Source organism: Meleagris gallopavo, chromosome 8 (genome assembly GCF_000146605.3).
Source record: "Meleagris gallopavo isolate NT-WF06-2002-E0010 breed Aviagen turkey brand Nicholas breeding stock chromosome 8, Turkey_5.1, whole genome shotgun sequence".
In the NCBI taxonomy this organism is placed as follows: domain Eukaryota; kingdom Metazoa; phylum Chordata; class Aves; order Galliformes; family Phasianidae; genus Meleagris; species Meleagris gallopavo.
Genome location: NC_015018.2, coordinates 31,917,637 through 31,945,407, shown reverse-complemented (window position 1 = coordinate 31,945,407; position 27,771 = coordinate 31,917,637). Strand labels below are relative to the sequence as shown.

At 37.4% G+C, this 27,771-nt stretch overlaps 1 protein-coding gene across 1 annotated transcript; it reads right to left on the bottom strand.

The window, feature by feature from the left end:
* Positions 1–215: 215 nt before the first annotated feature.
* PLPP4 (phospholipid phosphatase 4) lies at positions 216–26,513 on the bottom strand. Its single transcript, XM_031554597.1, has 5 exons — positions 26,361–26,513; positions 21,428–21,518; positions 18,783–18,846; positions 17,203–17,327; positions 216–427 (listed from the first exon to the last, which is right to left on the bottom strand). The coding sequence occupies exons 1-5, from the start codon at positions 26,496–26,498 to the stop codon at positions 216–218; spliced, it is 630 nt and encodes a 209-aa protein (XP_031410457.1). The 5' UTR covers positions 26,499–26,513.
* Positions 26,514–27,771: the final 1,258 nt, after the last annotated feature.

Genomic DNA, 27,771 nt, shown 5'->3' with positions numbered 1-27,771 from the left:
AAAAAAAAAAAAAAGCACGTAATAGGATGTCTTGCTCTTATGGGGACTTCTGTATGAGATGGGAAAGAGCTCAGTGGGACCAAGTAACACTTAATTGAAACCAAAAGGTAGAAATTCAGGAGCGTCAGTCAAGGAGAAAGAGAGGTCTGCAATAACGTGCATTGTAACTCACATGATTTCAATGAAACAAACAAAAAAAATACAGAAATGCAAAGCTAGTAATATAGATACATGAAAAGGTACCTCCATAGCTCACCTTGCCAGTGGTGTTTGTAATCACACATACGTGACAGAGCAATCATCATGGCACAGTAGAGAGGCAGTATTGCTGCACAGAGCCGCCAGCTCTTCCCCCGGCCATTTTCTGTGAAGCAATGTAACTTTCCAGCTAGGTAGAAGGTGGTAAAGCCAAGGCCTGAAAATGCAACTGAAAGAAAAATGCAGAATTATACTAATTTGTCATGAACACACTATAGCATACTATCCTTTCAGATCTGACAGTAGAATCCTTCTACTGCAGAGAAGCCGTGGTCTCTACAGGGGGATATGAGGAGCTAAGCTGAGATGGCAATAAGCTCCATCTACGAGAAGTGAGGGAGTTTCAGAACGTGAATGGTGATTTTACATAATCATATTAATGATGCAGTTATAACTCTTAAAACAACATGGTCTATGCTCTAGGAAGAGATATTTTATTTATTTATTTATTTATTTATTTATTTATTTAAAAAGTCAATCATTGTACAAATTAATATTAAAAACAACCACTAAACCACACAACAGTACTTTATGAACTGAATGGGCAAAGATGATGTGCAGATCCATGACGTACATCTGCTCTCCAACAGCAGTGGTGTTACCTCTGCAGCAATACAAGCAATCAGGGAAGTAAACACTGCAATGTAGAGCCACTGCCATCTGATATGTACTGAGCTCTCATATAATCCAATGCATCTGCAAATACTGTGCTACCTCTAGCCATTCACATTTCCAATATTGATTCTTTTTTCCTTTAGCAACTCACCTTTTTCCTTTGGGAGAGAAAGTGGCTGCATAAAGAATCTCTGATTTTTTTTTATACATTAAGTTAGATATTTAGGTGAATTTATAACTTGAGTCACAAAAGCCTTTTCATGTTTAACCTTCAATACGTCTTTCATGATTTGAGACCTATTGTAAAAAGTTCAGGCTCAAAGCTGAAAATGAAAAGGAAGCAATTATCTTAAATTTAAATGATATTTTATATTCCATTAACCTGGTCCTACAGAGCATGCTGAACTGGCAGCAATTACAGAACACAGCAAGTTTTTGAGCTCAACTTCCTTCCTCTTCTGTTCACCTTCCAGAGTGCAAGTGGGGTGTTGTGGTTTTTTTGTTTTGTTCATTTGTTTTTAGACACTTTAATGTATTTTATAGCTGTAGGAAAATCAGTGCTGCTGCTGAACAGGTACCCCTGCAAAACACAGAGAACGTCCACAACAATCATACATCAAAATAGAGCATAATCACAGAATGACCCTGGTTGGAAGGGATCTCAAAGATCATGAAGCTCCAACCTCTTGTCACATGCAGGGCCCACCAACCTCCAAATCCAATACTAGACCAGGCTGCCCAGGGCCCCAGCCAACCTGGCCTTGAACATCTCCAGGGCATCAGGGATGGAGCATAAGCACGTAAAGCACTGACAACAAAATTATTAATATTTATCCAAGTATTCAAAATCCTTTTTTTGGCTGCTTTTATATGTTTTACCTTTCTAATACCTCTCCAGCTCTGTGAGAGGTGATAAGTTGCATTCGCGATAGAAAATTCTGAGTTTCTGCCCTCAGTGCTGGGTCAGACGTGTCTTTTTTCTAATCTGCTAAGGCTTTTTAAATGCCCTTGTCCTCATGTTCCCAAATGCTAAGTGTGATAGAGTAATTACTCTGTTTTGCTGATGAATCAATGGGACGGACTATTTTAGCTGACAGCACAATGGTTTTATAAGTTTATACCACACAGCTGTTTAAATGCAATTATCAAAGATTTGCATTTCATCTTCAAACACGCAAATAAATCATTTCTTTAGACTGGATAAAGAGAGACAGACAGAATGCTAATTAATCAGCAAAGCAACACGCCAAATGCTTTGTTTCCTAGCAGCTTTTCTAACCATTGCTGATTCAGTATTTGTCAGAGGACGGTGGGAGGCAAACCTTAAAATATAAGAGGTTTGAGCAATTGAATAAATCTAAGATTTATTGCAGCCCAGGTTACACTCTTATGTTCAGTCCTCTGCAAGTGATATACATTTGCTTTGCCCTTCATACCATCTATCTGACAGGAAGAAATTATTGCTTCTGCCATTTTTATATCATGGTATTCTTGAAATGAATTTATTTTCTTATGGCTTCTCAGAGCAGCAGGTTTTTTAAACAGAACGAAAACAAAACAGGATCTGCATTTCATTCAGATTTCCACTCTACTGGAAAAAAGTCTTACAAGATGTAGGAGCTTTTTGTGGGATCAGAACAGAAAAAAAACACTGGACTACCCTTGTACATTAATGCCTCTGATATACAGAAAAACTAAATTTTATCATGACCATATCAATATAGTAGATAATGAAGAATGCAGAGAAATCTTTCCTTTATGCACTTAAATTTGCAAGTGCTCATGCCTTAAGTTCCTCAATCTAAACCTTAGTTTCTAAACTGAGGTTTCATATTCATGATTCAGGTATGGTAGAGCTGACCTGCAAAAGCACTACAATGAATATTATAGCAACATCCATCAAAATCAAAATGCACTGCATTGCCTTTCAGCAACCTAACTTAGCCCCCAGTTAACAGAAGGCATAAAACAGAACTTTCTTCTTTAAAGGTAACTGCTTCATTTGTTTTTGAAGTGGAGTTTAAGCTGAGATCTTCCTCGATAGTTAATCACTCATGAAAGATGAATCACTGTAGGATTCTCAGAAAACTGACTGAGGAGATCAGCACCTTAAGAATTTGTTCTACTGTAACACTCTTAGTAAGGCGAGGTTCCTTTTAGGTATGGGACAATGTAATTTTTTATATCTATCTCCAAATCAGACTGAAATACTTATTCTGAGCCTGAGAAGAAAATTGCACGCATCATAAAGAACATCTGCTGCAGATGGAACTGCTGAATGGAAACTGTTCTTTTCTCCATAGTAATCTACATTGAAAGCACACAGTTTGCTGCCATGAACGCTTTAAAGAGGTGAAGCAGCACACAGGAACACTCTCAGCCACAGTAGCTACACACATTTTCATGATTTCTGGACTTAAGACTCTGTGGATGTTATTTATTCATTTATTCACCTTGAATTATAAATAACTACTTTCTGATCTTGGAAGATGAACTGTAACACAGTTAGGATTTAAGCCCTAACTAGACATAACTAAGCATGTTCCATAAAATGGGTGTTTGACATAACAGCTCTGTCATAAAAGCAAGACAGCCGAGGAAAGTACTGAGTAAAACCAATTTATGTATCTGGACAAAACTCAAGAAGTATTCAATTCAAAATGAAAAAGTAAATGTTTCAATTCAGGAACTTTGCCTTTCTTTAGGTCTGTTCCATCCCATCCAGTGCAAAATGCAACCTCCAGAACTGCAACTGTATTGTCCTGATGGCAGAGATCTACAGGATAAAGGAGTTTATTCAAATGAGCATGGACGGTATCAGGTTTAATTAAAGAGGCTTTAGAGCAAACCTCATGATACTTAAAAACACGTTTCCAGAAAGAAGAGCTTGTGAATGAACAGAGAATATATTTTTGAACTAGACACAAAGCCAGATTTTGCCACACATGGTTGTGTTCCTCTAAACTGAAGGTGAAAAAGAAGAGACTCACACACACTCCTGCAAGGGAACTTAAGCCCAATGTAAGTTGGAAAGGTACCAAAACGATATTCTAGCTTGTAGCTATGAAAATAATAATTTGCAAAGCAGCTTCGTGTTACGATATTATAGGACTGATTTTCCTCACCCTGGAGTGTGCACATCCAAAAAGAGCTGCTTGACCCATATTCACAGTGATAGTGCAGTCAGCAGAGAAGAACATGGAATTAACAGCCGAATACTTGGGGATGTGAGACTATTTAAAAGTAACAATACATTCTGAAGCCGTGGTTCCTCATTCCACATTTATCTGCTAGGTTTTCATAATATTTGGGAGGATTTCTCCTGTTTCCCCACAGCAGAGTGTGTGGAACTAATTTAATGCTAATTACCATCTAAGAAAGGCAGTTCTTTTTTCTACTTCCATAGGAAAGAATAAGGGAAATGTATTAATTCTAGGGACATGCATGTCAATGAATGTAACTTAAAGCAAATGGATCTGAATTTGGCAGGTTTCAACTAAGATCCCAACATTTCTGGGTTAGCAGATGGAAAAATTATCCTGAAAAGCCAAATTTCATATAATTTTTTTTTTGTGATGCAGTTCAGCTGTGGAGCTTGATACCTTGATGCCAACACTATTTGAGATTAATGCACTACATGCGATTGGCAGTGGGGTTGGAACTAGATGATTTTTAAGGTCCCTTCCAACTCAAACCATTCTATGATTCTATGAAAGAACTCAACTGCTATGCACTCCATGCAGGCTACTTTGCTTGATGGCTGTATTTTAAAGATATGATCAAGTCAAAAACATTAAACAAACAATTTACTCTTCAAGAAATCTAGGACTGCAGGTGATATTTACACTGAAGAACTGGTCAGTCAGTAGAATGTACTTGAGAAGCCTTTTTTTTCCCCCCCCCCATGCAGGCTGGACTCAGTATTTCACTGCATGATAGGGAAAATGCAAAAACGTATCAGATGACCTACTCTATTACATATGTGTTTTCAAATTGTCTAATGTAATAAAAGTTATCATTCTGCATAAGAAAGATGGCAAAGAGGCACAGCAATGTTCCTCATCTATGCTAATACTCTTACTATGTTAATTTCTTACAATCTGGAAGAAGCCAATACTCTGTTTACATAAATAAAGCAAGGAGTTGCATAAAATATCAGCCAGCCCTATTTAGAGACATTGGCACAAAGGAAAATGAGAAAATCAGTTTGATTCAATTTAAAACAGCATTATTTTAAGATATACTTAACACAAATTCCAGACAGAAATATTTAATTAAGTGCTCAATGAGGAGAAAAGAACAAAGGCACATTTTTTAAACTACACAGTAATGGTGCTTGAAGCATATCAGAAAGAGCTCTATCTCAGCATTCTCATTATTGGAATACACAGAGCTTTGTTAGATTCAACTTTTCAGATTGCATCTGTCACCCTCTTTTAGAAAAAATGGTTCAGAGAAGAAGCAAAGGGAATAACAGCATCTAGGAGCACAGCAGACCCCATTCTGACATCTTAGTCTCTCAGGGGACGTAGGTGGGTTTAAAAAGCCATCTGTATGGAGCAAACCAATTATCAAGTAAAAAGGCAGAAAGGGACAACCTGTGAACAGGAATCTGATCTAAAGCCCCCAAATAAATTATTCATTAAAAATGAATAGCTTTTGTGGGTGTTTCTGGAAACTGAAGTACCCCTTGAGGACCTTCAGCATCTCAAGTTTCAGTGGATGCTTTGCTAAACACACAGTATGTGTCTTCCTTACATGATGCAGCTTAAAAACTGGAAGGAAAAAAAAAAAAATACCCCCAACTCATTTCAGTGGCAACAAATTATGAAATTGCAAAACAACCATCACAAATGGCCTGTCAGAGAAAATGATCCATCTCTTTGTCTGTAATGCCTTACACTTGCAATGATTACTGTATATTTTTCGTATTCAAACACGTACTATTCTTCACTGGAATTGCACAGCAGCCTGCCGCAATTCTAGCTGGGGCAACTGGTGAATGTTTTCAGTTTCACACTGTTCAAAGGCTGAAATATTTATCTTTCCTAAAGGAAAACATATGATACCAAATGGCTGCATAAATTTTAATGCCGAAATTCAATTCAAAGAGGTTTTTATAGGAGTACAATTCCCAGAGTACATTTTGAGCTTATTATCACAGGCAAAATATATATCTGTTTTTCCAAGTGGGATAGTCAATCACCTTCCCTGTGGCTCAGCTTTATTAATTTCTTTCCACAACAGCAAAGAAATACAGGTTAGCAGAAGCAACATGAAAAGCACGTCACAAAAAACAAAAGTATGCAAGGATCTGGAAAACAAAAAGGAAGTACTGGAGACAGAGACACGTTAGAACAAAGAGAGACTTATATTATCTGAAAGGTAAGCAAGCAGAGTATTAGTCATTAGCTTGCTTTGGCAGGACTGCTGCAAGGAATTCCCATGAAACTTCTTTGTGCTTTTTTTGCCTGATATGTTATTTACAGGAACCTTTCAAGACATCTCACAACATCTGAAATATCTAAAGTGGTCTCAAGGCATGTGTCACATCTGGGGAAAAAAAAAAAAAGTGAAGTTCTCCTGAATTGTTCTGTTAATTATGCTATTTAACAGAAAGTCCTAGAGATGAACCTGTTCCATGGACTCCTTTGCCATTTCTGATGGCAGAAACCTTGAACAAATCCCCTTTCTCTGAGAACACAGTAAAGACAAAGCCCAAAACGTCTCAGATTCTGGAATTACTTTGACTATAAAAGAGGACAGCACTCGGGCACTAAGCAGGGCAGCCTTAGCATCCAACACTACAACAGATCATCTGATGAATTCAGCCCTCTTCATACAGTTGTGTCAGACTAAAATACATCTCTGCAAGGTGTGGTTTTTACTCTTTACTCATTACTGTGATCTCCATGTTTTTCAGTCACACTTGGTGAAATTAAACCCAACTAATGAATTGATATTGGATTTAAATCCAGGACAGAATGGCATTTGGGGAATGGCACTGCTCTAGTGTGGTCTGTGGATAAGGCATTTATCTCCTTACAGGCACAAGGTACCATGGATTGACTGAACGGTTTTGTGAGATCAGACCTGCATCCCTTTATGAAATAAAGAAAATACGCCTCTAATTTCTTCCAGAAAAAAATGTTAAAACTGAGACAAGATTTGTAGAGTACTTCAAACAGGTCAGCTCTAATTAAATGCCTAGTACCTTGACATTTACAATAGCCAGAAGATAATTTTTTCTTTCTGCTCCTTGTTAGCATAAATACAGCATCTAAACACAAGCTTTAGATCATGAGCTATTTAATTCTAGTACAAATTATTGTCACTATGGGATTTATGAGGCAACTAAGTATAAATAAGTCCTTCCAAGGACAAGTTTTTCTTTTTTTCTTTACAGCTCAACATTCCTTCAAAGGGGAATATACCAAGTCTCACACAGTGAATGGGGTAACATCTTACCTCCCGTTCTGCCATACATAAGTCTTCAGTATTGTCCTTGTAAATGGATGACATACTGCTCAACTACTTACTCTCTCATTTATCATGCCAGGTAGTTGCATCAATCTCTCTTGGACACATGGATCAGCATGTGAAATACAGTCAAAACACAATTTGAAGAGTATTTTAGTGGACAGAAAAGCTCTACAGCAGAGGTTTGGAGTGTTTCCACCAAACACATAACACAGTATGGTAGAGAGCATCCAGGAGTGTGCTGTAAAAGCTGTTGCCTGTTTGTATTTTTAATTCAAGAAAAATAAGTCTTTTGGAGATCTGCTTGAGATGTACATAATCTGAATCTCAGACTAGCAGGAGTTGATTTGTTAGTAGTGCTGGAGAACTAAGCTTTACAGAGTTTGTCTCTTAAGCCCCTCATGAATTCAAACAGCCTTTGAGTGCTGAGAGGTAAATATGTCAAAGAGGTAAAAACCTAAAACACAAACATTCCTAAGTATACTTACAGTTTGAATTAAGCCAATAAACCCCACAGGGGACCTTTTTTTCTTGCCTAAGACATTTATTCCTTACTTCTCGAGATACTTCTATAAGAGGATGAAATATTTCAAAGAGGCACTGCTATACAGTTGTTAATTAAGAGATTTATCTTGAAAATAGGGAGTAGCAGCAATTACTGCCAAAAACCTGTGGCTTGTAGCTCATCTGTTACTTAAAATGTTCACTCTCAACTGAAGGAAATATGATTATCCTCCATGAAATTGCTAGCTAAAGATAATTAACAGTTGAAATTTAAATACCCAACTATAATTACACGTACTGCAGTAATATTTGATATAAATTATCACAGTGTAGCAAACAATTCTATTGAAATTCAATAATTTCTTCACTCTGAATCAAACCAACCATATTTTTTTTTTTCAAACAAATGAATGTCTTTTAAAATCTAAAAATATTTTATTTTCTAAAACTGGCTAATTTCAGTTACTTATTGAGAAAGAAAGTGGCTGTCCACTGTTCACTTAAAAGACATAATACTTTCCAGCCTCTGCCTCCTCCTATTTTTGGGTTGTTTGAGGCTTTTTTTAGTGACACAGCAAGACACACCACAAATACAAAACATACATGAATGCAGTGAGCGGAACAGCTAATTTTAGAGATAAAGGAGAAATGAAATATTAAGCAATCTGCCAGTCAACATCAAAAGTGCTTTTTTTCTTTTCTTTTTCTTTTTTTTTAATACAGCTATGATTTTCCACATCTAAGATGATAGGTTTACACCAAGAAGTCTCCTACTCTGACTATAAGAAATATTTATAACATAAATATGTTTGAACTCCTACTTTTAGACGTTTTTCTTATTTGCAGCATGTAATAGTTCCATTATTCAATACAGGATCTTGCTGCATTCATCCACACAAACTTACTAAGGAAGTCACAAAGGAAGACAGCCAGAGCAGGCAAGACAGAGAAGCCAGGTTAATAAAATGCAGAATAAAATAACTAATAATATGACAGAGGACTTACTGCATCAGTGAGCACCTTTCACCAATTTAAATTACACGCAAACCTGAGTCTGTAGAATTTGCTTTGCTATCAAAAGCATCTGAACCATTTGGATTTCCTTACTTAACTCTCTCAGTACATCCACCCATGGATTTTTCCCTCACCCCATACAAGAGATATTTTAAAAAGAGCTCCTATGCTACGATTCACTAGCAATTTCATTTGTGTGTCCAACTTGTATGGTTTTCCAACATGATATGGAACTTCCAACGCAATCATTTTCCAAAACTTTCTGCTAGCTCAAACAGAATACAGAAAATTCTAAAATCACACTTAGTTTAGATTGAAAACAAGCAAGAGCTAAAAGTCTCAAGAGAAAAATCACCAGAAAAATTCAAGAAATCAGTTGACTGCTACAAAGCAGTATTCACTTTAAAAATGTTTTGCATCAATATTTTATGTGTAGGGTTTGTTAGATAAAGCAGTGACTTCATTATTTGCTCAGCTCTCTGCACAAGGGAGGAAAAAAAGATTACCTATCTGCTCACTTATCTGTAATAGTTGGTTTCTTTCTATCTAGAACTGACAGTAATAGCAAAACCCAAATGGGACTTTCTGTAGATGCTCTGCACTTCTCTCATTCTGGCATAAATTACAGTCTTGATTTCATGCCATCTATCGCACAGTATTTATCTCAGGAGATTTTTAGCATTTCCTTGTTTTCAACAGATACATTTACATGATCAGATATCTTTATTACTGAGTTTTCTATAACCTGATAAATCAGGCAGACATCTCACATTTCAGCCTTTTAATTCAATTTTGAGGGTTCTACTGATTATTATTTTTTTGTTTAGTCTTAGCATGGTCTCCTACAACATAATGCAATGTGCGGCAAGAGGGGACTGTCATAACAGTTTCAACAGCATACACCTAATCAGAGTGAAAATGGTGCCACAGAAAGTCTTACCCAGAATCTCTAAAGATTTAGAAATTTATCCTATCAAAAATCAAGAGCTTCATACAGTCATTCCTGGACAAAATAAATCACAGAACCCTTCGCACCAGCCTCCTCTGTCTTCAGGTCTGAGTTGATACATTTATTTTTGAATTTCTCTTGAGCTTTCTGACCCGTTTTGCTCCACAGAAGAGCTGTCATCACAGTTCACAGACTAAAACTGATATTCAGATCCTTAGTGTAACTCAAAGTCATTTTTGCTGAACAGGTCAGTCAGAAGAACAATGGGCTTAGCTTTGTGCACAGCAGAAGTCTACAATACCATAACCTTTTCTTCAGGCTATGAAATCAAGCATGTACGTCAACCTTACTGAAAGCTTAAGGTTAGGCAAAAGAATGGAGAGAATTAGTCTGAAAGCTTTTCCTCTACACTGATGAAAGAAAATTCAGCTGTAATGACCAAGAAGAAAAAAACAGCTATAATAACCAAGAAGCAGCAAGAGCTGCTGCAAAAACTTGTTTATCCAAGTCAAATTCAGAGACTCTTACTTCCAGCTCATTTCTTTGCTTCTCCAGCTCTTGAAGAACCACCATGTCAGCTCTTAAGAGCCATTCATTCTACTCCTCAGTAATGACCTAGGATGCAAAATGATAACCCTTTTTTCCCCTCACTCTCCTTTGAAGCCTCAGTCTATTCCTAAATTCCCTGTATTACATGAACTAGAGATTAGGAAAAACAAAACAAAACAAAACCCTCCTAAACCTTTTGGTTTCCTATGTGAATCACAAATTAGAGTGAACTGCAAATCATCAAATCACAGTCCTGAGACTAAGAAATCTGCTACAATTTAGTTACAATTTTCTGACGTCTCATGTAGGCCTTGATAATGCTAAATCACATGCTACTACTGTGAAGAATTACACTACTTCCAGGTTTTCTTCCAAGAAGATCTGGTAAATGTTGCTAGATAGCAGAGAGATGTAACACCTCAGTTTTTTCAGCCATCTTAACAAAAAAGGCTGCATGCTGCTGAGAAGCAATCCCTCATACAGATTAAAAGCAAGCCTACTGTTTTCAGAGAAATTGATGGAAAAATAAGGACGTTCCCTTTCACCTTAAGATTTGGTGTAGCCTCAAGCAAATAAGTGGTATTAACAAAGAACAGCATAGCTACATGGCTATACCTGTTCACAAAGAAAATGGCAGCTAAATAGCCACCTGGATTAATACAATAATATGCATTAGAGCTGCTCAGTAAGTCAGCATCTGAGTAATTCAACATACAGTCTTGATAGCTTGTGAAATTTAATAGGAACTCTTTCTGGGAAATGTGGCAGAGTTGGAGGGAAAGGCATACGTACTCCTAATAGGATGTGGAGGCTAATATTCCTTGTGAAGGAAGACATGGAAATGCAATGAGAAAAGGCAGCTGGGACTCCTCTCTCTCCTTGGTCACAGATAGGACTGGAGTATCTCTGCAGAATACTTTTCCTTATATATTTTTTTAAGCTTGTTACTACAGGCTGAGCAATTACTGCAGTCATTCATAATAGAATCTGGATACTTAAAGTAGAAAATTACTATTCAGAACTGGTACAAGGATATAATCTCATTTATTAGCCCAGCAGAAAATAATGACCCTTTTTTTTCCCCTATTATTGTTTCTTTTCTAGAGACACTCCTCTTTCTCCCACCAAATAAGCACAGGTGATCTCGTATTCAATACTCTTATCATGTACATATCCTATTTTTAATATAAATAGAATCTACACTGTGCCGTGTGCTCAACTTGCAAAGTTTTCTTAAAGGCAGTAACTATACTAAAGTGCAAGGTAGGTATCAAGATCCTAATTCTTTGGTTACTGCTCCCATTAACTGTTTGCTGATCATTTATTTGATGTAGCAATGATAAATATTAAGAGAACACAATTCTCCAGCTAATTCAGTTTGGCATTGATTCTGATGAGTAAAATTACCCTCTACACTGCAAAAGAACATTTTACCTTAATCTGTGATGAGTTTATACCTGAAAAGGCTCACCCAAAATAGGGAAATTAAAAATCAATTCCCTGCAATGTTACAAATTTGAAATGCGAAACTCTTGCAAATCAGGCCATGGCAAATGTTAATTACCTAAACAGTGGCATATCACCAGATAGGCCATTTTCATAAGGAAAGTGCAAGTTGCTAAAAAAACACACAGTTTAAAAGAAACAGTACTTGTCAAAGAAGAATTTCTAATCCAAAACATACAAATTGATCATTGGTTTACTATTTTCCTTCCTGTCTATGGAGATCGTGAGGTATTTCCAAGCTGTGGGCTGAAAGAGACACAAAGTTGACATACATTCAGCAGTTTAATACTCCCAGAAAAATATTTTTTTAGGAGTACCCAATAAAGACTCAACACATAAAAGATAACTCAAGTTACGCCAGTAAGAGTCCCACACTGACCTCACTGTGCTGTTTCTCTCAACACTCCACAATCCCAGACCACAGCATTCACAGCCATAGGCACACAAGAGCCATAATATATATTTGCAGTACATTTGTACTTGGCATTGGTGGCATATCTTCATTTCAACAATGAATTCTGGGTCAAAGATGCAATTAAAATGCAGTGTGGCAGGTCTTTCTGATTCAGAGCCGAGTGCAAAACTTGGTACCACCAACTTAAGATGATCTGGATTCATAGTTTTAAACCAAAATTTTCACAGATGGGAGCTTAGGAGAGTTAATTGCAGGCAGTAATTGGAAAAAGATGTGGATTTCTATGAATTTCAAGCTTTTTGTGATAATTGTTTTTCACATCTTTTACAGTATCCCTCACTTTCATCGTACACACAACGGCCCAACTTCTTCTCCACCTGAAGAAATCTAGTTGCAGTCCTGGAAAACAGTACTTTAAAATCAATTATCAGTCAGTGTACAAATAGTCTAAATGTATCTAGACTAGATAAGCACATGTTCTTACACTGAAATCTGTTTTGGTCAAAGATGATTTTTAGAAGTGATCAGATGTTTTCCATTGGTTTTGATACCTTGGAGAGTTTCACAGTGCGGTAGCCCAAAAATATTTTCTGGACCTCTTATTAGCATACTTGATGAGAAAAGGAAGTTACTACAATAAGGAAAAAACCTCAGAACTATGCAGAAAATTACTGGAGCATGCAGTAATCCATAATTTTCAACCAGAGCTTAAGAGGAAAATCATACTAGCATGATGCATTCGAAGCAATTAGAAATGAGACACCAAGATCAGAAAAGAGATATCCAATTAGGTGGCTCAAGATTAGATCAGAGGGAGGTATTTATCCTACAGGAAGCTCACAAACCGGATGCCAATCAAGCTAATTTTCAGCTGTAGGAAAAATGCTACAATATAAGATGTTTAAAATTAATATAACAAAATGTTTATGTTTTTTAAATTTGTCATGAATATCTGCATATGGCAGTGAACTGACACAGCACAAATGATACAAGAAGGTTTTATTATCTTCATTGTCTGGGAATCTATGCATATACCTGAAAGACAAAGTATGTTTCCAGATTTAATTCTGTAAGATCTCAGGGTGCCTGACTCCCTGGTCAAACCTTCCAGAAAGAAATAGATGGCAGTAGATATTCTCAAAAGCCATCTGTGTACAAGCTCACAAAGACTTTTTGGTTTATTTGTTTTCGTTTGTTGCATAGAAAGGGATCAAAAGCTGAATTGAGCTCTATCATTTAAAGTAGGAAAAATATACAAAATAAAAACAACACACAACCCACAATATTTGACGGGATCAGTTTATATTTGTGATATTATCGGAACCATAAAGCGAAAAAAGAATTTTGCTCCTTCAGTTCTCCCCATCTTGCAGACACCTGATTGGTAAGATGGCAACGTGACAGCTACTTTAGTGGTCACAGTCTTCTTCTCATCTGCCTCTACGTTACGACCATCACTCCTACCATAACCATGGCATATCAGCTACAGATCTGCAGCTCATTTGTAAAACTGCTGTAAAAAAACTTGTAAAATTTTTCAATGTCAGCTTGCATTTTTTGCTTCTTCACTTAAAGGGCTTAAAACCTCTTTTCCTATTTCAAATACCTCTTTCATTTCAGGCAATGATGTAGTTCACATCTGTCTGAAAGTCTCTCACTTTACAAAACAGTCTGTGCTCCACACTTTTCTAATTTGTTTTATACAACCTGCTTGGTACAGGGAGATGAAAGACAAGGGAATTTAAGTGAAAAAATTAAAAAAAACCACCAAAAAATACAAAAAGATTATCTGTGCTCTAATGAGGAAACTGAACTCTCCTTCAGGGCACAAGTGGGATACAGGTAGTTCACAACATTATTATTGACTACACAAGGTCAGGTCAGGCCATCTGGGAGTGCCAGCACTGCCACTACTGTTACACATCCCAGTACTACATTTCTATCACACAACAGTCACAGCAACACAGACTTTCTTGTTAAAGGACACATTTTGCATGGCTGACACTTTAGATCCTGATATAACAAAGCCTTTGATTGACAGCCTGTCCAAGGAGCACTGCAAGAAAAATGAGTTTCAGGATGAAAATGGCTCTCTACTAAAGCTTCTAATCTTTCTACACAGGCAGTCTGGAAGCTTTCACTTGTGATTTACTTTCTTCACGTGTTCCAGTTAAATAGAAAATACCAACCTACAGCTGGCTACTTTTAAATGTAATTCCAGAAGAGGTACTGAAGTTCACATCAACCCTCATTTTCCCCATTAAAATTTCTGCAGCTGTGAAAACAGGAAGAAGAACAAACACCAACATCAAAAACAGTAACCAAAATCGTTTTTGCTGTCACTTCACAAATTCCACACCAAACAGAAGACGACAGAAATCTGAAGAATGGAACTCCTTTGCTTTATCTTGTAGTGATCTCATGCTGTAGGAAGGGAAAAAGTAGCAAAGGGAAAAAAAAAAAAAGTCTTGTATTGAATTTATGGAAGGAAAACCTGCAATTAACAGCACATTAAGAAGGCAGAAAGGGTAAATTTTTAAAGCTAACGAGGGAATAATTTTTATTTTATTTTACTTTTTACAAAGACAAGGGAAATGTAGATTACATATTACACAAAGCCAAAGACTGAAAATGCAGAATTACAGAAACAAATTCTGAACAGAGGTGACAATATCCTCATTGCTTCACACATCCAGGAAGGCAGTGAAATGTGTTTCCCACAATAATGTCTATCAAGAAAATAAATACTACCACAAGTATAAATTATTCTTGATAAAATACTAGTGAAAAAACCTCCATCTAAATAATTTTGCTACACAGAAGGCAAAAGGGATGGCATCCCATGCATATCAATTTGCAATTTTTTCCTTCTCCATTAGGAGAATAAAATACTGGTATGGATTCAGTATACACAATCTTATCAGACTTAAATATTATAACATCAGGCTCCAAATAGTTAAGTACTTCAAGCAACTTCAGAATAGCCTTAATTTCACATACACTTACGAACAGATAAAAGCTACTGCATGTAAAATATCTCTTCATTCTCATCACATGATAATGAAAGGCTTTGCGGCAGGAAATAAAGTCAACTCAGCCACATGCTAATATTGTTCTATCAGGGAAGGGAAAAGCCACTCATAATTTTTTTTATCTAAGTCCACCGGGCCATCATTCTGCTCCTATTGAATTTTCTGTGAGCTGCAGGAACATTACTCAGTGCTGATAAAAACCAATGGCAGCTACAAATAAAACCTCAGTGTGTTCTGTGAGCTGCCCCACTGGCACGGGAACAACACACTATGCATGGTGACAAGCAATCTCGGTAAGAGAACTCTGACATGGGTCAGAACTACCCAGAGCACGTTACACACACACAGGCTGTTTCCAGACTGAGCACACCCAAAAGCATCTCCCTAGCTTAAACTTTGCAGCCCTAAGGAGTAAACTGCTACACTGCAATAAAGTGAGCAATTATAACATTTGCTGTTTATTGTGGGGTAACCTGTAGATTCTAGGTACATCAGCGTGTACTTTTAATTATTTTTAAGCCTTTGTTGTTACACAGTGAACCAAGAGACTTGCAATTAAGTGTGACAGTCAGCATCTGAAGACAGTCTAAAGATAGCAGTAAGTACCTTTTGTTCTAAATGGCATAGGATATAATCTGTTACTGTCTCTCTAATGTGAATCAAAACTAATAAACAAAATTTGACACAGCTGGGTTGGTTTACCACTCAAGACTATAAAGCTTATAAGCTTACCACAAACATCTAGTACTCTTTTAACTGTTCTGGGACTCAAACAGGAAAAAGGGAACAAGATCAGCCTAGAATTTCATTCATCTCATTAAGTGACTTGTTATGTAACTCTGTTCAGTTACACAACTTGAAGTTATGAGTTTGAAAGAAGATCAGGAAGATAAATTCCGAAGGTTTGCATGGGTGCTACTGAACTGGCAGTTGTCAGAAACATAACAGTGCAAGAAACAAACAGTATCAGCCAAAAAAAAGGAAAAAAGAACACACAAAATAAACCAACCTTGCAGTAATCAAGTTATTTTACACATCATAAAAAGTTTCATGAGACCTTCTGACATCAAACACAGTAGAAGTCAGGTCTAAGACAGAGGAAGGAACCTCTGTAACATCTGACTTAATATAACTAATTTAATCAGATCTGAGTTTTCACAAAGTCACCTACATGTCTTCCAGTTTACAGCACTAGCTAGAAGCAGCTGATCTACGTAATGGACCATCCCATAATATCCCATGTGGATAACGTGGATATTGTCAAAAGAGTAAGAATACGGGATTCATTCTTCTACTAGCAAATTATGATAACTTCTAAAGCTGTGGAGACTTCTTGAACCCATCTCATACCCAGTTCACTACCATGAGCAGCACCACAATGATGCACCACGATCTCTCTGTATTCCTTCCTATCCCTTTCACCTCCAAGCATATAATTTCCCATGAAGAAAAGCATTTTAGTAATAGAATATTATAAAAATAGATCTACTAGATCTTTTTTTTTTCTTCTCTAGTACTTGTAAGATATTAACTCAAACTTGTCAAAACTACGTCGGTCAAACACACTCTGCCACATTTCATGTTTCAGTGGAATATAACAGTATTTCCTATACAAGCACAGGATGCACAAATCGGCCTGCATTAGGAAACAGGTATCTGTTCAGAACAGCACTGTTTTCTTTAACCCTGTATAACATTTCACCCTACCGATAGTCCTGCTACGGCTCTCAAGTGGTTCTCATGATAAGGAGAGAGAAATTTGTGGCAGTGGTGACTGAAGACAGAAGCGCCCCTCTAGCAAAAATCAAGCTCACCATCTAACACATAAAGAGTAATTCCAAAACATAGACACAGTACGGCTTTTCACTGAATGAACTTACAGGAAGAGTGGATACTTGGAAAGCTTTTCCTGCCTTCAGACACCAGATCTGGATCACCTGTGCAGTGCATTTCAGAGTTCATTACTCCATCTGGAAAGCAGCGGTAAAAGAAATCGGGACGCGGTCTACAAAAAACACCATGGATATTAAAAATATAAATGCTGTAGTAACAAATAAACCTCAAAGTGATTATTACATTTTCTGCCTATTTCATACTGAGTACGTTTCTTCCTGCTTTGAACACAGAAGCAGAAATGTTTCGTTTTTCTGAAATAATCAATTTAAGACAAATTTTTTGCAGGCAGGCTCCCTCAGGGAGTCCTCCAGTGCAGCATACAAGTTGTAGCCTGTCTCCCCCCACAGCATGCTTAATTTCAAAGAGCACGCAGGATCTCAGCTCTGGAAATGAGCATATAAGGCTACACCTCCCTACAGCAATCAGTCTTGCATAACACTTCCAGGGACAGAGAAAAGTAGTGTAGAAACCCCAGAAAGTTGCACAGGTCTCGCTGACACTTGGTTGAGAACAGGACTGCTTAGGTTATGGAACTGTCACCAGAACAACAACCAGTTCCTATTGCCAGCTTCCATGCTGCCTCTGTATATGCACTGAACAAACCAAGATTCTTTTGCCCTGCTCTGAGCTGAGTAGCAGCATGTAGGTTTGGCTGGTATCACAGTGACTGAGCTAATAAACCTTGCAGAGAAGCAAGGTGAATGAGACCACATTCACAGACAAGCTGACAGAGCAGCTAGCTGCCTTGAAGTGCAGGCAAAATGAGCTCACGTCTGCCTGAAGAAGATGGTGCAGACATTCTTAAATATATTGCAAAAGCACTCCTTAAAATAAAAGTGCCAAGTACTGTTATTGACAGGGCATCAGCTCTGTAGCAGAGAGGGTCCATCAGACACCAAGCACAAATACATAATGTTGCAACACAGCTGAAGCTAATCAGTTAAACAATGTACAAATTCAAGTCAGTTATACGCCTTTCAGGAGAATTTTTGAAAAAGAGCCAAAAACCACTTGAAAATTATTTTCCAGAAAATTTGCTTGCTATAATTTTTTTTGGTTCCTTCATTCAAATTTACACTTAAAGAATGGCCTACCAAGGAATGTGCTCACTGCTCGGCTCCAAGGTCTGCTGTTACCACACTGAGCAGAATACTTCATATAAAATGCAGGCAGTGGGTTATATCAAGGCTCAATTGATTTCTGTTCCAGCAGACTAGTGGCACTAGCACCTAAACTCCCACATACTGTGACCCTTCTGCGTTACCAACATAATGAACTGGTGTATGCTCACATCTCTGCTTTCAGACTCCTCATTTGTCTGGATCCACCAACAGGTCAAACAAATAACACAACACAAGGGTACACATTCCTATCACAGTTGGATGTCACATAATAAAGTTATACAATACCTGTACCAGGGCAAGGACAGTTTTCCAGAGGCCCCTGCTAACTCAATATGCTTTGGAGCAGCAGTTATATTTTTATTAAGATGTATTGTACCTGACAACTCTTTCTTAGTTTCTTTAAAAGTTAAAGCCATCATTTATAATATGACAAGACTTACCTTCCCACTATTAATTTAATAGTATTTGTGCAGACTCCATTCAGAGCTAGAGCCAAGGAAACAGCTACAAAACAGAATGAAAAAAAACAAAATACAACAGAACAATAGCAACATAAATACCAAGCTATATACTGTAGCATTACAGCATTTGATTTACAGACTGAAACCATCAGTGAACTGAAAACTGAACGAGCTCTGAAGCCAACTGTATTTTTTCTCAACTCCCCATATTTAGGGTAGACCCCAAAGCATCAGTTGCTTTGTTCTTCTTTTATTCTTCAAAACCTGATTTTCCTATCATGCCATTTGCACAGACATAAACCATCGATTAGTAACAATAATTAGAGAATCAGTTTCTTTGTTTATCACTTTTGTAATTTACTAAATTAAAATCTTATGCTCTTTTGCTAAAGAATTCCTGTATATACCTCTTCTAAAGTTATGTATACATAAATAAAAACGCATGGGTATATGCATATGTATGACCCAATGAAACAGTCTAGTTTAAAGATAAATAACAGCCTTTTGGCTAAAATTAGAACTGAATGATCTTTTATTTTTCTTTCAAAAGGATGCGGATGTTTTGACTAAAAGTCTCAACGTTTTCCCTATATTCCCTCCTAGGATTTACCATCTTTCCCAATAAAACAGGAGTAATAAACAGGAGCTCTCATACTAGGTATGACTGGATGATATTCTTTATTTATACTCACACGCCAAGTCCCAAGACTTTCCAAATAACCTCATCTAAAGCCTGCAGATATCTCAGCCTTGATTTCAGTGGCACTATATCCATTCTCTTTTAGTATAAAACTAACCCAACTTTGCAGTCCTCAGTGTAGCTCCCTGTTACAAGACACGCATCGCTGAATTTTATTCCTCATCAGAAAAAAGTGTAAGTAAATAAATCAGGCAAATCTTTGATTTCCAGAAGAGTTGCAGTAATAGAGCTCTTGACTGTGACAGCTGCATGAGCTGTTTTCCCATTGGACTGCTGCCCCAGATGCTGCACTTCAGCAGCATTCATCCTACCTCCATAAAATCATTGCCTGAGGATATTATAGATCATAAAGATGTGTGTTGTAGCATCTTTCTTTAAGTAAAAAAGAAGAAAAAAAGAGGACCTTCATCAAGACAAAATAAGGGTTCTCAGACTTTCAGATTTTAACAGTAGCTGCCAGACAAAAAAAAAAAAAAGGAACAAGTAAATTCTGGAGACAGTGATATTGTTCTAAACAGTCTTCCACTTTCAGCACCTATGTTCAGAGTGATTACTTATGCCCATGCTCTTTTTCCTCTCAATTGTTTTCTCTTGGTTATTTATAGTGATCACATATCATGAGAAACATGCAAAATTCCAAAAAATCAAATGCATGTGAACAGTTTTGTCATAGCACATCCTCTATTTTAAAAATGGGTAAATGCACAGACATCTGCTTTCCAAGACATGTTTTCATGTCTTTTCATTAAGCCATTGTTTGTGACATGTCTGAATGAACCAGGCTTCTTCCACTGTTGCATATCATTTACAATGGCAATTTAATCATCAGATGTCTGTGTTGAAGCTGGTAAAAAATAAAAATAAAAAAATTACGTCTACCCTCACTTTATTTACTTCAGGAAAAATTCACACTGCCCACCACAAGGTGCATAACTGTGTCAAGGAGGCACTTCAAGAGAAAGGATTAATGGCACCTATAGCAGGAAGCTAACTGCTACTTAGCCTCGATGCATTGGATTACCTTTCTTATATTAATACCTATGTGATGAGCAAAGCATTTTCACATCCCTTTAACCATTCATTCCTTAAGAAATTCACCTTTTGAGGGATTTCTCTTTCATTCATTGTGGATGTTATGTGCTAGATCTGAGCACAAATCAGCAAGGCTATCAATTACAGAATCTTCATATCAGCTTCACATCACCAGATGCATTAATACACTGAATCAAATCAATGTACAGTATACTTAAGCATAATTAAGCCAAAAGGAGCTCTACATCTATGGCACTCATTGAACAGGGATACCTTGCAGAACCATCAAGGTTGGGGTTTCCTTAAAGTGAGAATAGCAGGGAACATGGATCTGAGAACAGATTCCTCATGGGCTCTATAGAGGGAATCATAACAGAAGACAACAACAGCAGGAAAAAAAAAAGACCTCTTGTAAAAAAGTGAGAAAAAATGATGAAGAAATTAATCCAAAGCTCCTTTTCTTCACACACCACAGAAAGTGAAACTCAGCACTGTTACCATACATGATTTATTATTCAAGGATACTTCAGCTCAATAGACTTGACAGTAAAATATCACTATAAGTCATTTCAGAATTTACTACAAATGACTGTTGGAAGCCAAATCAAAAGTAGGATCTTCTCACACTTGTGCTAGAGCACTTGGAGAAAGAACAAGCTGATAAAATTCTGGCCTTTGCTAGCTAGGCTTTGTAAGAAAGGCACAGAATCTGTACATTTAAAAGCATACAAGAAAATCAAAGATTGCAACATGGCTTGCAGCTACAGCAGCACTGAAACCTACTGTAATGGACTGCAATGGAGATGGGTTTTCTGCTTGACTCAAACTACAACTGGAATTGATCTCTGAGAACTATCACACATCTTCCATCTTGAAATATGACATACGTTACCTAAGAAAGCCTCTTTAATCTCAGTCTTGTCTGTCCGCCGGATTATTTTCACCACAAAAATGACTGCCAGTGGCGTAAGGAATGAAATTGCCTGTAAGAGGTAAGAAATATTGTGTGTGAGCATCGATTACTTTTCAGTCCAACTGACTAGTAATTAGTTCCAGTTAGCTCCATTTAAGCTGGAAGGCTGAATGATCTTTATCAAACTCTTGACCTCCAGCAAAGTGGGACGATTTGTCTTTGCAACTACAGGGCAACGAATGCATTAAAACTGTAATAAAATTTTGAGCTATAATTGATTTGCAATTGCCTGGAGCTACATTTAAAGTGTTAGCTTCATAAATGAAAAAAGCAACCAACTCTCAATTCTCTGAATCCCCCAAAATTCACACTCTGATCCATAGAGAACCTGTATGTTTTTCCACACTAAGTATTGCTTCAGGAGGCAGTCCAAACAGTCTGTGCTCTCAGCAAGGCCCTATCCAATCCAACACCATATTTGATTTTCTAAAGAGCATCTGCATCAGCACAGAACAATTTGGACTACAGTTGATGACTGACATTAAACGTGTCTGTTAACTCTAAAGTTAACAGTGTAGTGCTAATACATTACAGGCTGTCCTCCCATCCCAACTTTCTCTGCAGACACAAACCAGTTTCTCCCAATTATAATACCAAGGAGTTTATCATTAGTAGTTTCCCATTTAAACCCTGAGTTTGTTCCTAGCTAGTCCTTCCATCATCTTTTTTTGTCTCAGACCTTCAATCACAGAGGCAAAAGGCAGCCTGTCTGAAATCTACAAACCTCTTCACAACCACATTTCTTTAAAGGCAAATCAAGGTCCTTCTAAAGCCTTCTAGCACTTACTGAAAAATGAAAATGACAACTTTTAAATAAGGCAAAAATTAAGTTGTACGTGGCACTTTGGGGGAGAGGAGGGAGGGGCAAAGTCCCACTAAAATTATCCTGTCTGTACTGAGACTGAACCACAACTTACTTCCCCACTGAAATAAAAGAGACACTGATTCAGAACACGATCAAGGATCTGCAATTCCTTTCTTCTTTTTATGACACAGATTAATCCTAATCCTCATTTTACACTTTTCATGTTGATTCATACTCAGCACTCAGCATTTATTACTTTGCTAGCGAATCTTGGACAAGATTCCCCTCACCTGCATCTGCAGAAGAAGATTATCTAACTCTGTAAGCCGTGTAGGTTAAAGCAGTCTGTTCCTTTTTTTTTTTTTTTTCTTTTTAATACATTTAGAAAGAAAGCCACATATTTTTGCAAAAAAAAACAAACCATATTTTTCACTTGAAACTCACACAGCCTGGAGACAGAAGGGAGCTTTAAGCTAGATTATGCTACTTCAGAAACATTCATTTCTTTCTACACTCAGCAATAGCTCAATATCTGCTTTCAGAGGCAAGGAGTAAAATAAAAATTGTTAAAGAAGATCCTAGAATTGTTAGTTTTATTCAAAAAAGTAAGGACTGCCACCAGGAAAGAAAAGAAGGAAAGTATCTCCATTTCATTGTTGAAGAATGTGTCATAATAAAGGCAGGCTGACAGGCCTGTAGATGCAGCTTAATGGACTTAGAAACCTTTGGAACAAGCAGGAGCAGCAAAAAATCAGCGAAGAATAGAATTCAAGTAACAACTTGTTTCAAGCCACTTCACAATTAATCTTTGGAAACCTAGTAAAACTACAGAATTCCCCATATTTTACAAGCATATGGATCTTGTAGAGAGATAAAGAACTAGTTGCTGATCCTCACACAAAAGCATTAGCTGAAGGGTTGTTTTTTTTTCCATTCTGCAACAAGATGTACACAAGAAGTTTTGGCTTACCAAAAGGATTCCTTTTCCTTTATTTCATAAAATCATTCTGTATGGCTCATATCCGTAAGAGATTTAGTAGCAGCCTGATGAACAACACTAACCTCAGATACATCTCTGTAAGGTTTTATTTTCTAGCAGTGAAATATTCCAACACATTTCCTTGCTTTGCTGAAACACAGACAAAAAGCCTATCCATCTCATTCGTTATTCATCCCAGCAAGCCAAAGATACGCTACAGTTACACCCCACAGAGAAGCACTCAATCTACTTTGATAAAACCCACTTCCACATACAGCATTATTTGCACATGGAACAGCAGTGATATACAATACTGTTTTGCTGCAGGATCTCTCAGGATTTTTCAGTGGCTGTGTCTTTGGTCAGAGCCCTCCTGAGAACAGTGTGGCAGAAGAAACCCCACTTTCCAAGGGAATCTCGCACACCACTCCTGGCAAACTGCGTAGAGATTTGTGACTGTATAGTACCAAATGTGACTGACACATTTCATACTACTCCAGTTCTATCCCCCATGGGATGCAGAGCTGTGGTGTGAGCCTCACTCTACATGAGGATCCAGTGAGTTCCTTTGCCTTAGGACTACTGCAGTGTAGCAAGAAGAAGGCAGTGCACTAATACAGCGTGGTAGTTTGGAGATGGACAAGGGAAATCATATGACACTGGCATTTGTCACACTGGTCAAAGCATTAGGCTCAGTCCTATTTTCCTATTCAGTCCTACTGTGCATTTTCTTTTGCTGTTCTTTCCTTTCTCTTGCCAGCACTTTGCAAGCTATCTGCAAAGCCTGTATCATCAAAGGATGGGAAGGAAGAGGAAGAATAAGAGGCAGGACATCCATTTTTTTCTCATTTACATTTTCCCAACAGGGTCCTGGAACAAACCAGAGCCGATGCAAGGTCAGATGAAGGTGGATAAGGCAGAGGCTCCAAGCCTTGTATCTCAGGAGAGCAGTGAAAACAGAAAGCAGTCTCACTGGGGAGTAGGGAAGCCATAAGCATAGAGCACCTTCCATGCTCTTACTTAAGTTAAAGAATGGCAAGTGTTTTTAATATAAATATAAGCACTTCATTCTCTTCTGGCTGAAGACACTCTGAGGCAGGGGCTTCCTCATACTTCCATGCATCAAGAGTAGTTAACAGTACCTTGCACTTTACAAGACAAGGAATATCCAATGCTACACAGACAGAACAAGGCTCAGGTCTTCAAGTCCTCATGACTTGCCTGATGATGAAGCTGACCTCTGCATTGATAAGTATTGTGAATTGATAAGTGTTGTGAATGTATTCACAACATTTATCTTAAATGCAAAGCTCTGAGCATATAAAAAATCCCAGAAGTTCATAAATAAGATCTAAGAAATTGCCTTCTGTTAAGCCATAGCAATATATTTTAATGCTGGAATAGCTTGTGATCAATATTATGGTTGGACTTATCTTCTTTCTTCTTCTTTAATTAATGAAAGAAGTACAAACCATATAGAAGTGTTCTGTGTTTCTTGTTTTAAGAAGCTGTTCACTGAGATACTGCTGTGGTCTGAGCCAGAAAGAAAGAACACAGATTTCAGAAAAGTTACTGACACAGATCCCTGGAAGTTACAGCTGCCATAAAGTATACCAAGAGCTGGCTCTGTGTGAAGTTGGTGACAAGCCTAAGTGCTATGCTTACATCTCAGAATTATGCTTCCCAGTGGATACTGCTTAGAGTACAGAGGAAGGACTAATGATCACTCCAACCAGTTTCAAAAATAGTTTCATCGCCAAAGAAATCTCTTGTACGATGATTCACTATTGGTCTTTAAAGCCTTTAGTTATAAACACAGATCAGACAAACCATGCAGCAAGTAATACTCAGCCTAAGAGAAAACAGCAAAATTAAACTCAGAGTCTGTCTTTTCAAAGCACAATGATTTCATGTTTCATCTTGGTTGTTGTTGTTTTAAACAGGTGTCTTCCATTCCAGAAAAAAATAACAATAATTCATCTCTCTAGGCTGAAAAAGTACTTAATATAGCTGATTCTCAGTGCAATATAAATAAGTTGGTGAACCTAAAACCAGGTCTTCAGCCACTGTCTTAAAAGGCTGAAATATGTTGTTGCCTCGTAAACAGGAAGCATGTTTAAGTTGTTCCATGTTTAATTAATACATTCCATAACTTGAGGCTTAAAAAATAAATAAATAAAAAGACAAATTACATATATGATTTGTGTTTATTCTGAATTCAGGTACTTCATCTGAACAGTAAAACTCTGGCTTCATGGAAATCATTTAAACACAAGGATACTAGGATTTGACATCATCTGCCATGACCCTTCCTGAAAAATGTCCATGTGGACTGAAGGAGCTTCTCCAGACAGACCTGGTTGTTTTAATAGCCAAACTATATCCCCTAATTTCTTAGCATTTATTTACTGTCTATCTTACTACGCTCTTATACATAGACTTTTTGATAGTTAATCAATATTCGTAGTGAAACTTACCAAACCCATGAATTTTGATAACCAGACCAACAGTAGAGATCAGATAGTTAGTCTGCATGTCAGCATGAGCCACGCTGGGGGGAACCAGAAGAACAGTAGCAGCTCTATTGTGCATTTAATACACTCCTGATAGCTCAGGACTGTTGGCAGATACCAAAACAAAGGTTTTGTCTACAGTATTTGAAAACAAATAACTGAGTGCCTACTACGCCTAAAGCAAATTGGATTTCAAAATTCAAGCACTTAACCTAATAAGAGCACTTAACCTAATAACAAGGTTTAGTGAGGTCACACAACCAGCTAATTCTAAAAGCTTCTCTAATTGTTTCTCTAGAATCTCTCTACTTAACACTAGTTTAAATCTTAATCTTAAGACTCAACATTCCTAAATTCTGTCAATCTGGTATTACTGGTTTTTAGACACTCTCCACAATTCACTATATTTAGCTAGTTTGGACATTCCTGTTTTGGAAAATAATGGTCGTTAGAATTAAAGGAACAAGCTGTTCTTAAGAAAGGTTTCTCACTGCTTATCAAACAATAGTGGATTTAGTTTACAGCTATCAAACGATCATGAAATGTAGTACTTACAAACATAAGACGAGTAGGTATGTTGTCTGATTGCACCAAGGGATTTTTATACAGCCAGATCTCTTCTGGCTGGATAACTCGCTGGAATGGATCCAAAAATTCTGTAAAACTGAAAATAACAATTGAAGATATATACATATATTTATTAGAAATGATTAAAAAAACATAGAAAACTCACGATCATTTAAAACCTTACCTCACATTAATTATGGTACAGCGTGCATTATTTATCTTTATAATACACTCCTATCCTACACCAGTGCTTTTTTTAAACCTTCATTAATACAGGAAAATGGTTTTTAAAAGTCTATATTCTACAACTTTAAAGAAGTTCCATTATCCCATTATATTCTTGTGGGAAAAGTGTGCAAAATATTGTGGAAGTAGAAAAATCACATGCAGCAGATGTTTTACACTGAAGAAATTACGTGCCAGTTATCAAACACAAAGGGCATTTCAAACTGCAATGGTGACAGCACTGGTGGACAAGGAAAGAGGAAGCAATGTCATCTGCCTCAACCTGTGGAAGGCCTTTAATGCAGTCCCACACAACAATCTTGTCTCTAAGTTGTATGATGAAAAGAAACTGGTTGGCTGGCTGGAAGCCGTATTCAAAGAGCTGTGGTCAACAGTTTGATGTCTAGGTAGAGAGCAGTGATGAGTGATGTCCCTCAGAGGTCCATATCAGGACCAGAACTATTTAATATCATCAGTCGTGAGATATATGGCAGGATTGAGTATACCCTCAGCAAGTACTAAGTTTGTGGTGCAGATAACACTTTAATGGGAAGAGATGTCACCCAAAAGGACCTTGACAAGTTTCAGAGGTGGGCCCCTGCAAACCATGTGAAATTCAACAGGGCCAAGTGCAAGGTCCTGCAATTGAGTCAAGGCAATCCCTAACATCTGTACACTGGGTGATAAATGGATTACTTTGCAGGGAAGGACTTGGAGGTGTTGAGTATTTCATCCATCAATACAAGCCAGCAGTGTACACTTGCAGCCCAGAAAGCCAATTGTACCATGGGCTGCATTTTGATGAAGATCTTTGCTCTTTCGAGAAAAGTGATCAGAGGGTGAGGGAGGTGATTCTCTGCCTCTACTTTGCTCTCATGAGATCCCATCTGCAGCACTGCATTCAGTTCTGGGACCACCAATACCAATGGATCTTTTATAGCAGGTCCAAAGACAGGAGAGGGACTCCAGCCTTCCAAGGCAGACTGAGGGTACTGAAGTTATTTCGTCTAAAGAAAAGAAGAAATTATTTATTGGCATTCCAATACTTAAATTGGATCTACAAGAAAGATGGGAAGACATTCTTCACCAGGGTGCGTAGAGCATAGACAAGAAAATGTTTTTAAACTAGAAGAAGATAGATTTAGAATAGAGATAAGAAAAATTCTTTACTAGG

Excerpts from the sequence above, each read along its gene's own strand:
- PLPP4 (XM_031554597.1), bottom strand. The coding sequence starts at position 26,498 with ATGTATATATCTTCAATTGTTATTTTCAGTTTTACAGAATTTTTGGAT. Across the intron at positions 17,328-18,782 it reads ATTAAATTAATAGTGGGAAG|ACCGCGTCCCGATTTCTTTT; the intron begins GTAAGTCTTGTC and ends TGTTTTTTGTAG. Across the intron at positions 428-17,202 it reads TCCAAGTATCCACTCTTCCT|TTGCATTTTCAGGCCTTGGC; the intron begins GTAAGTTCATTC and ends TTTTTCTTTCAG.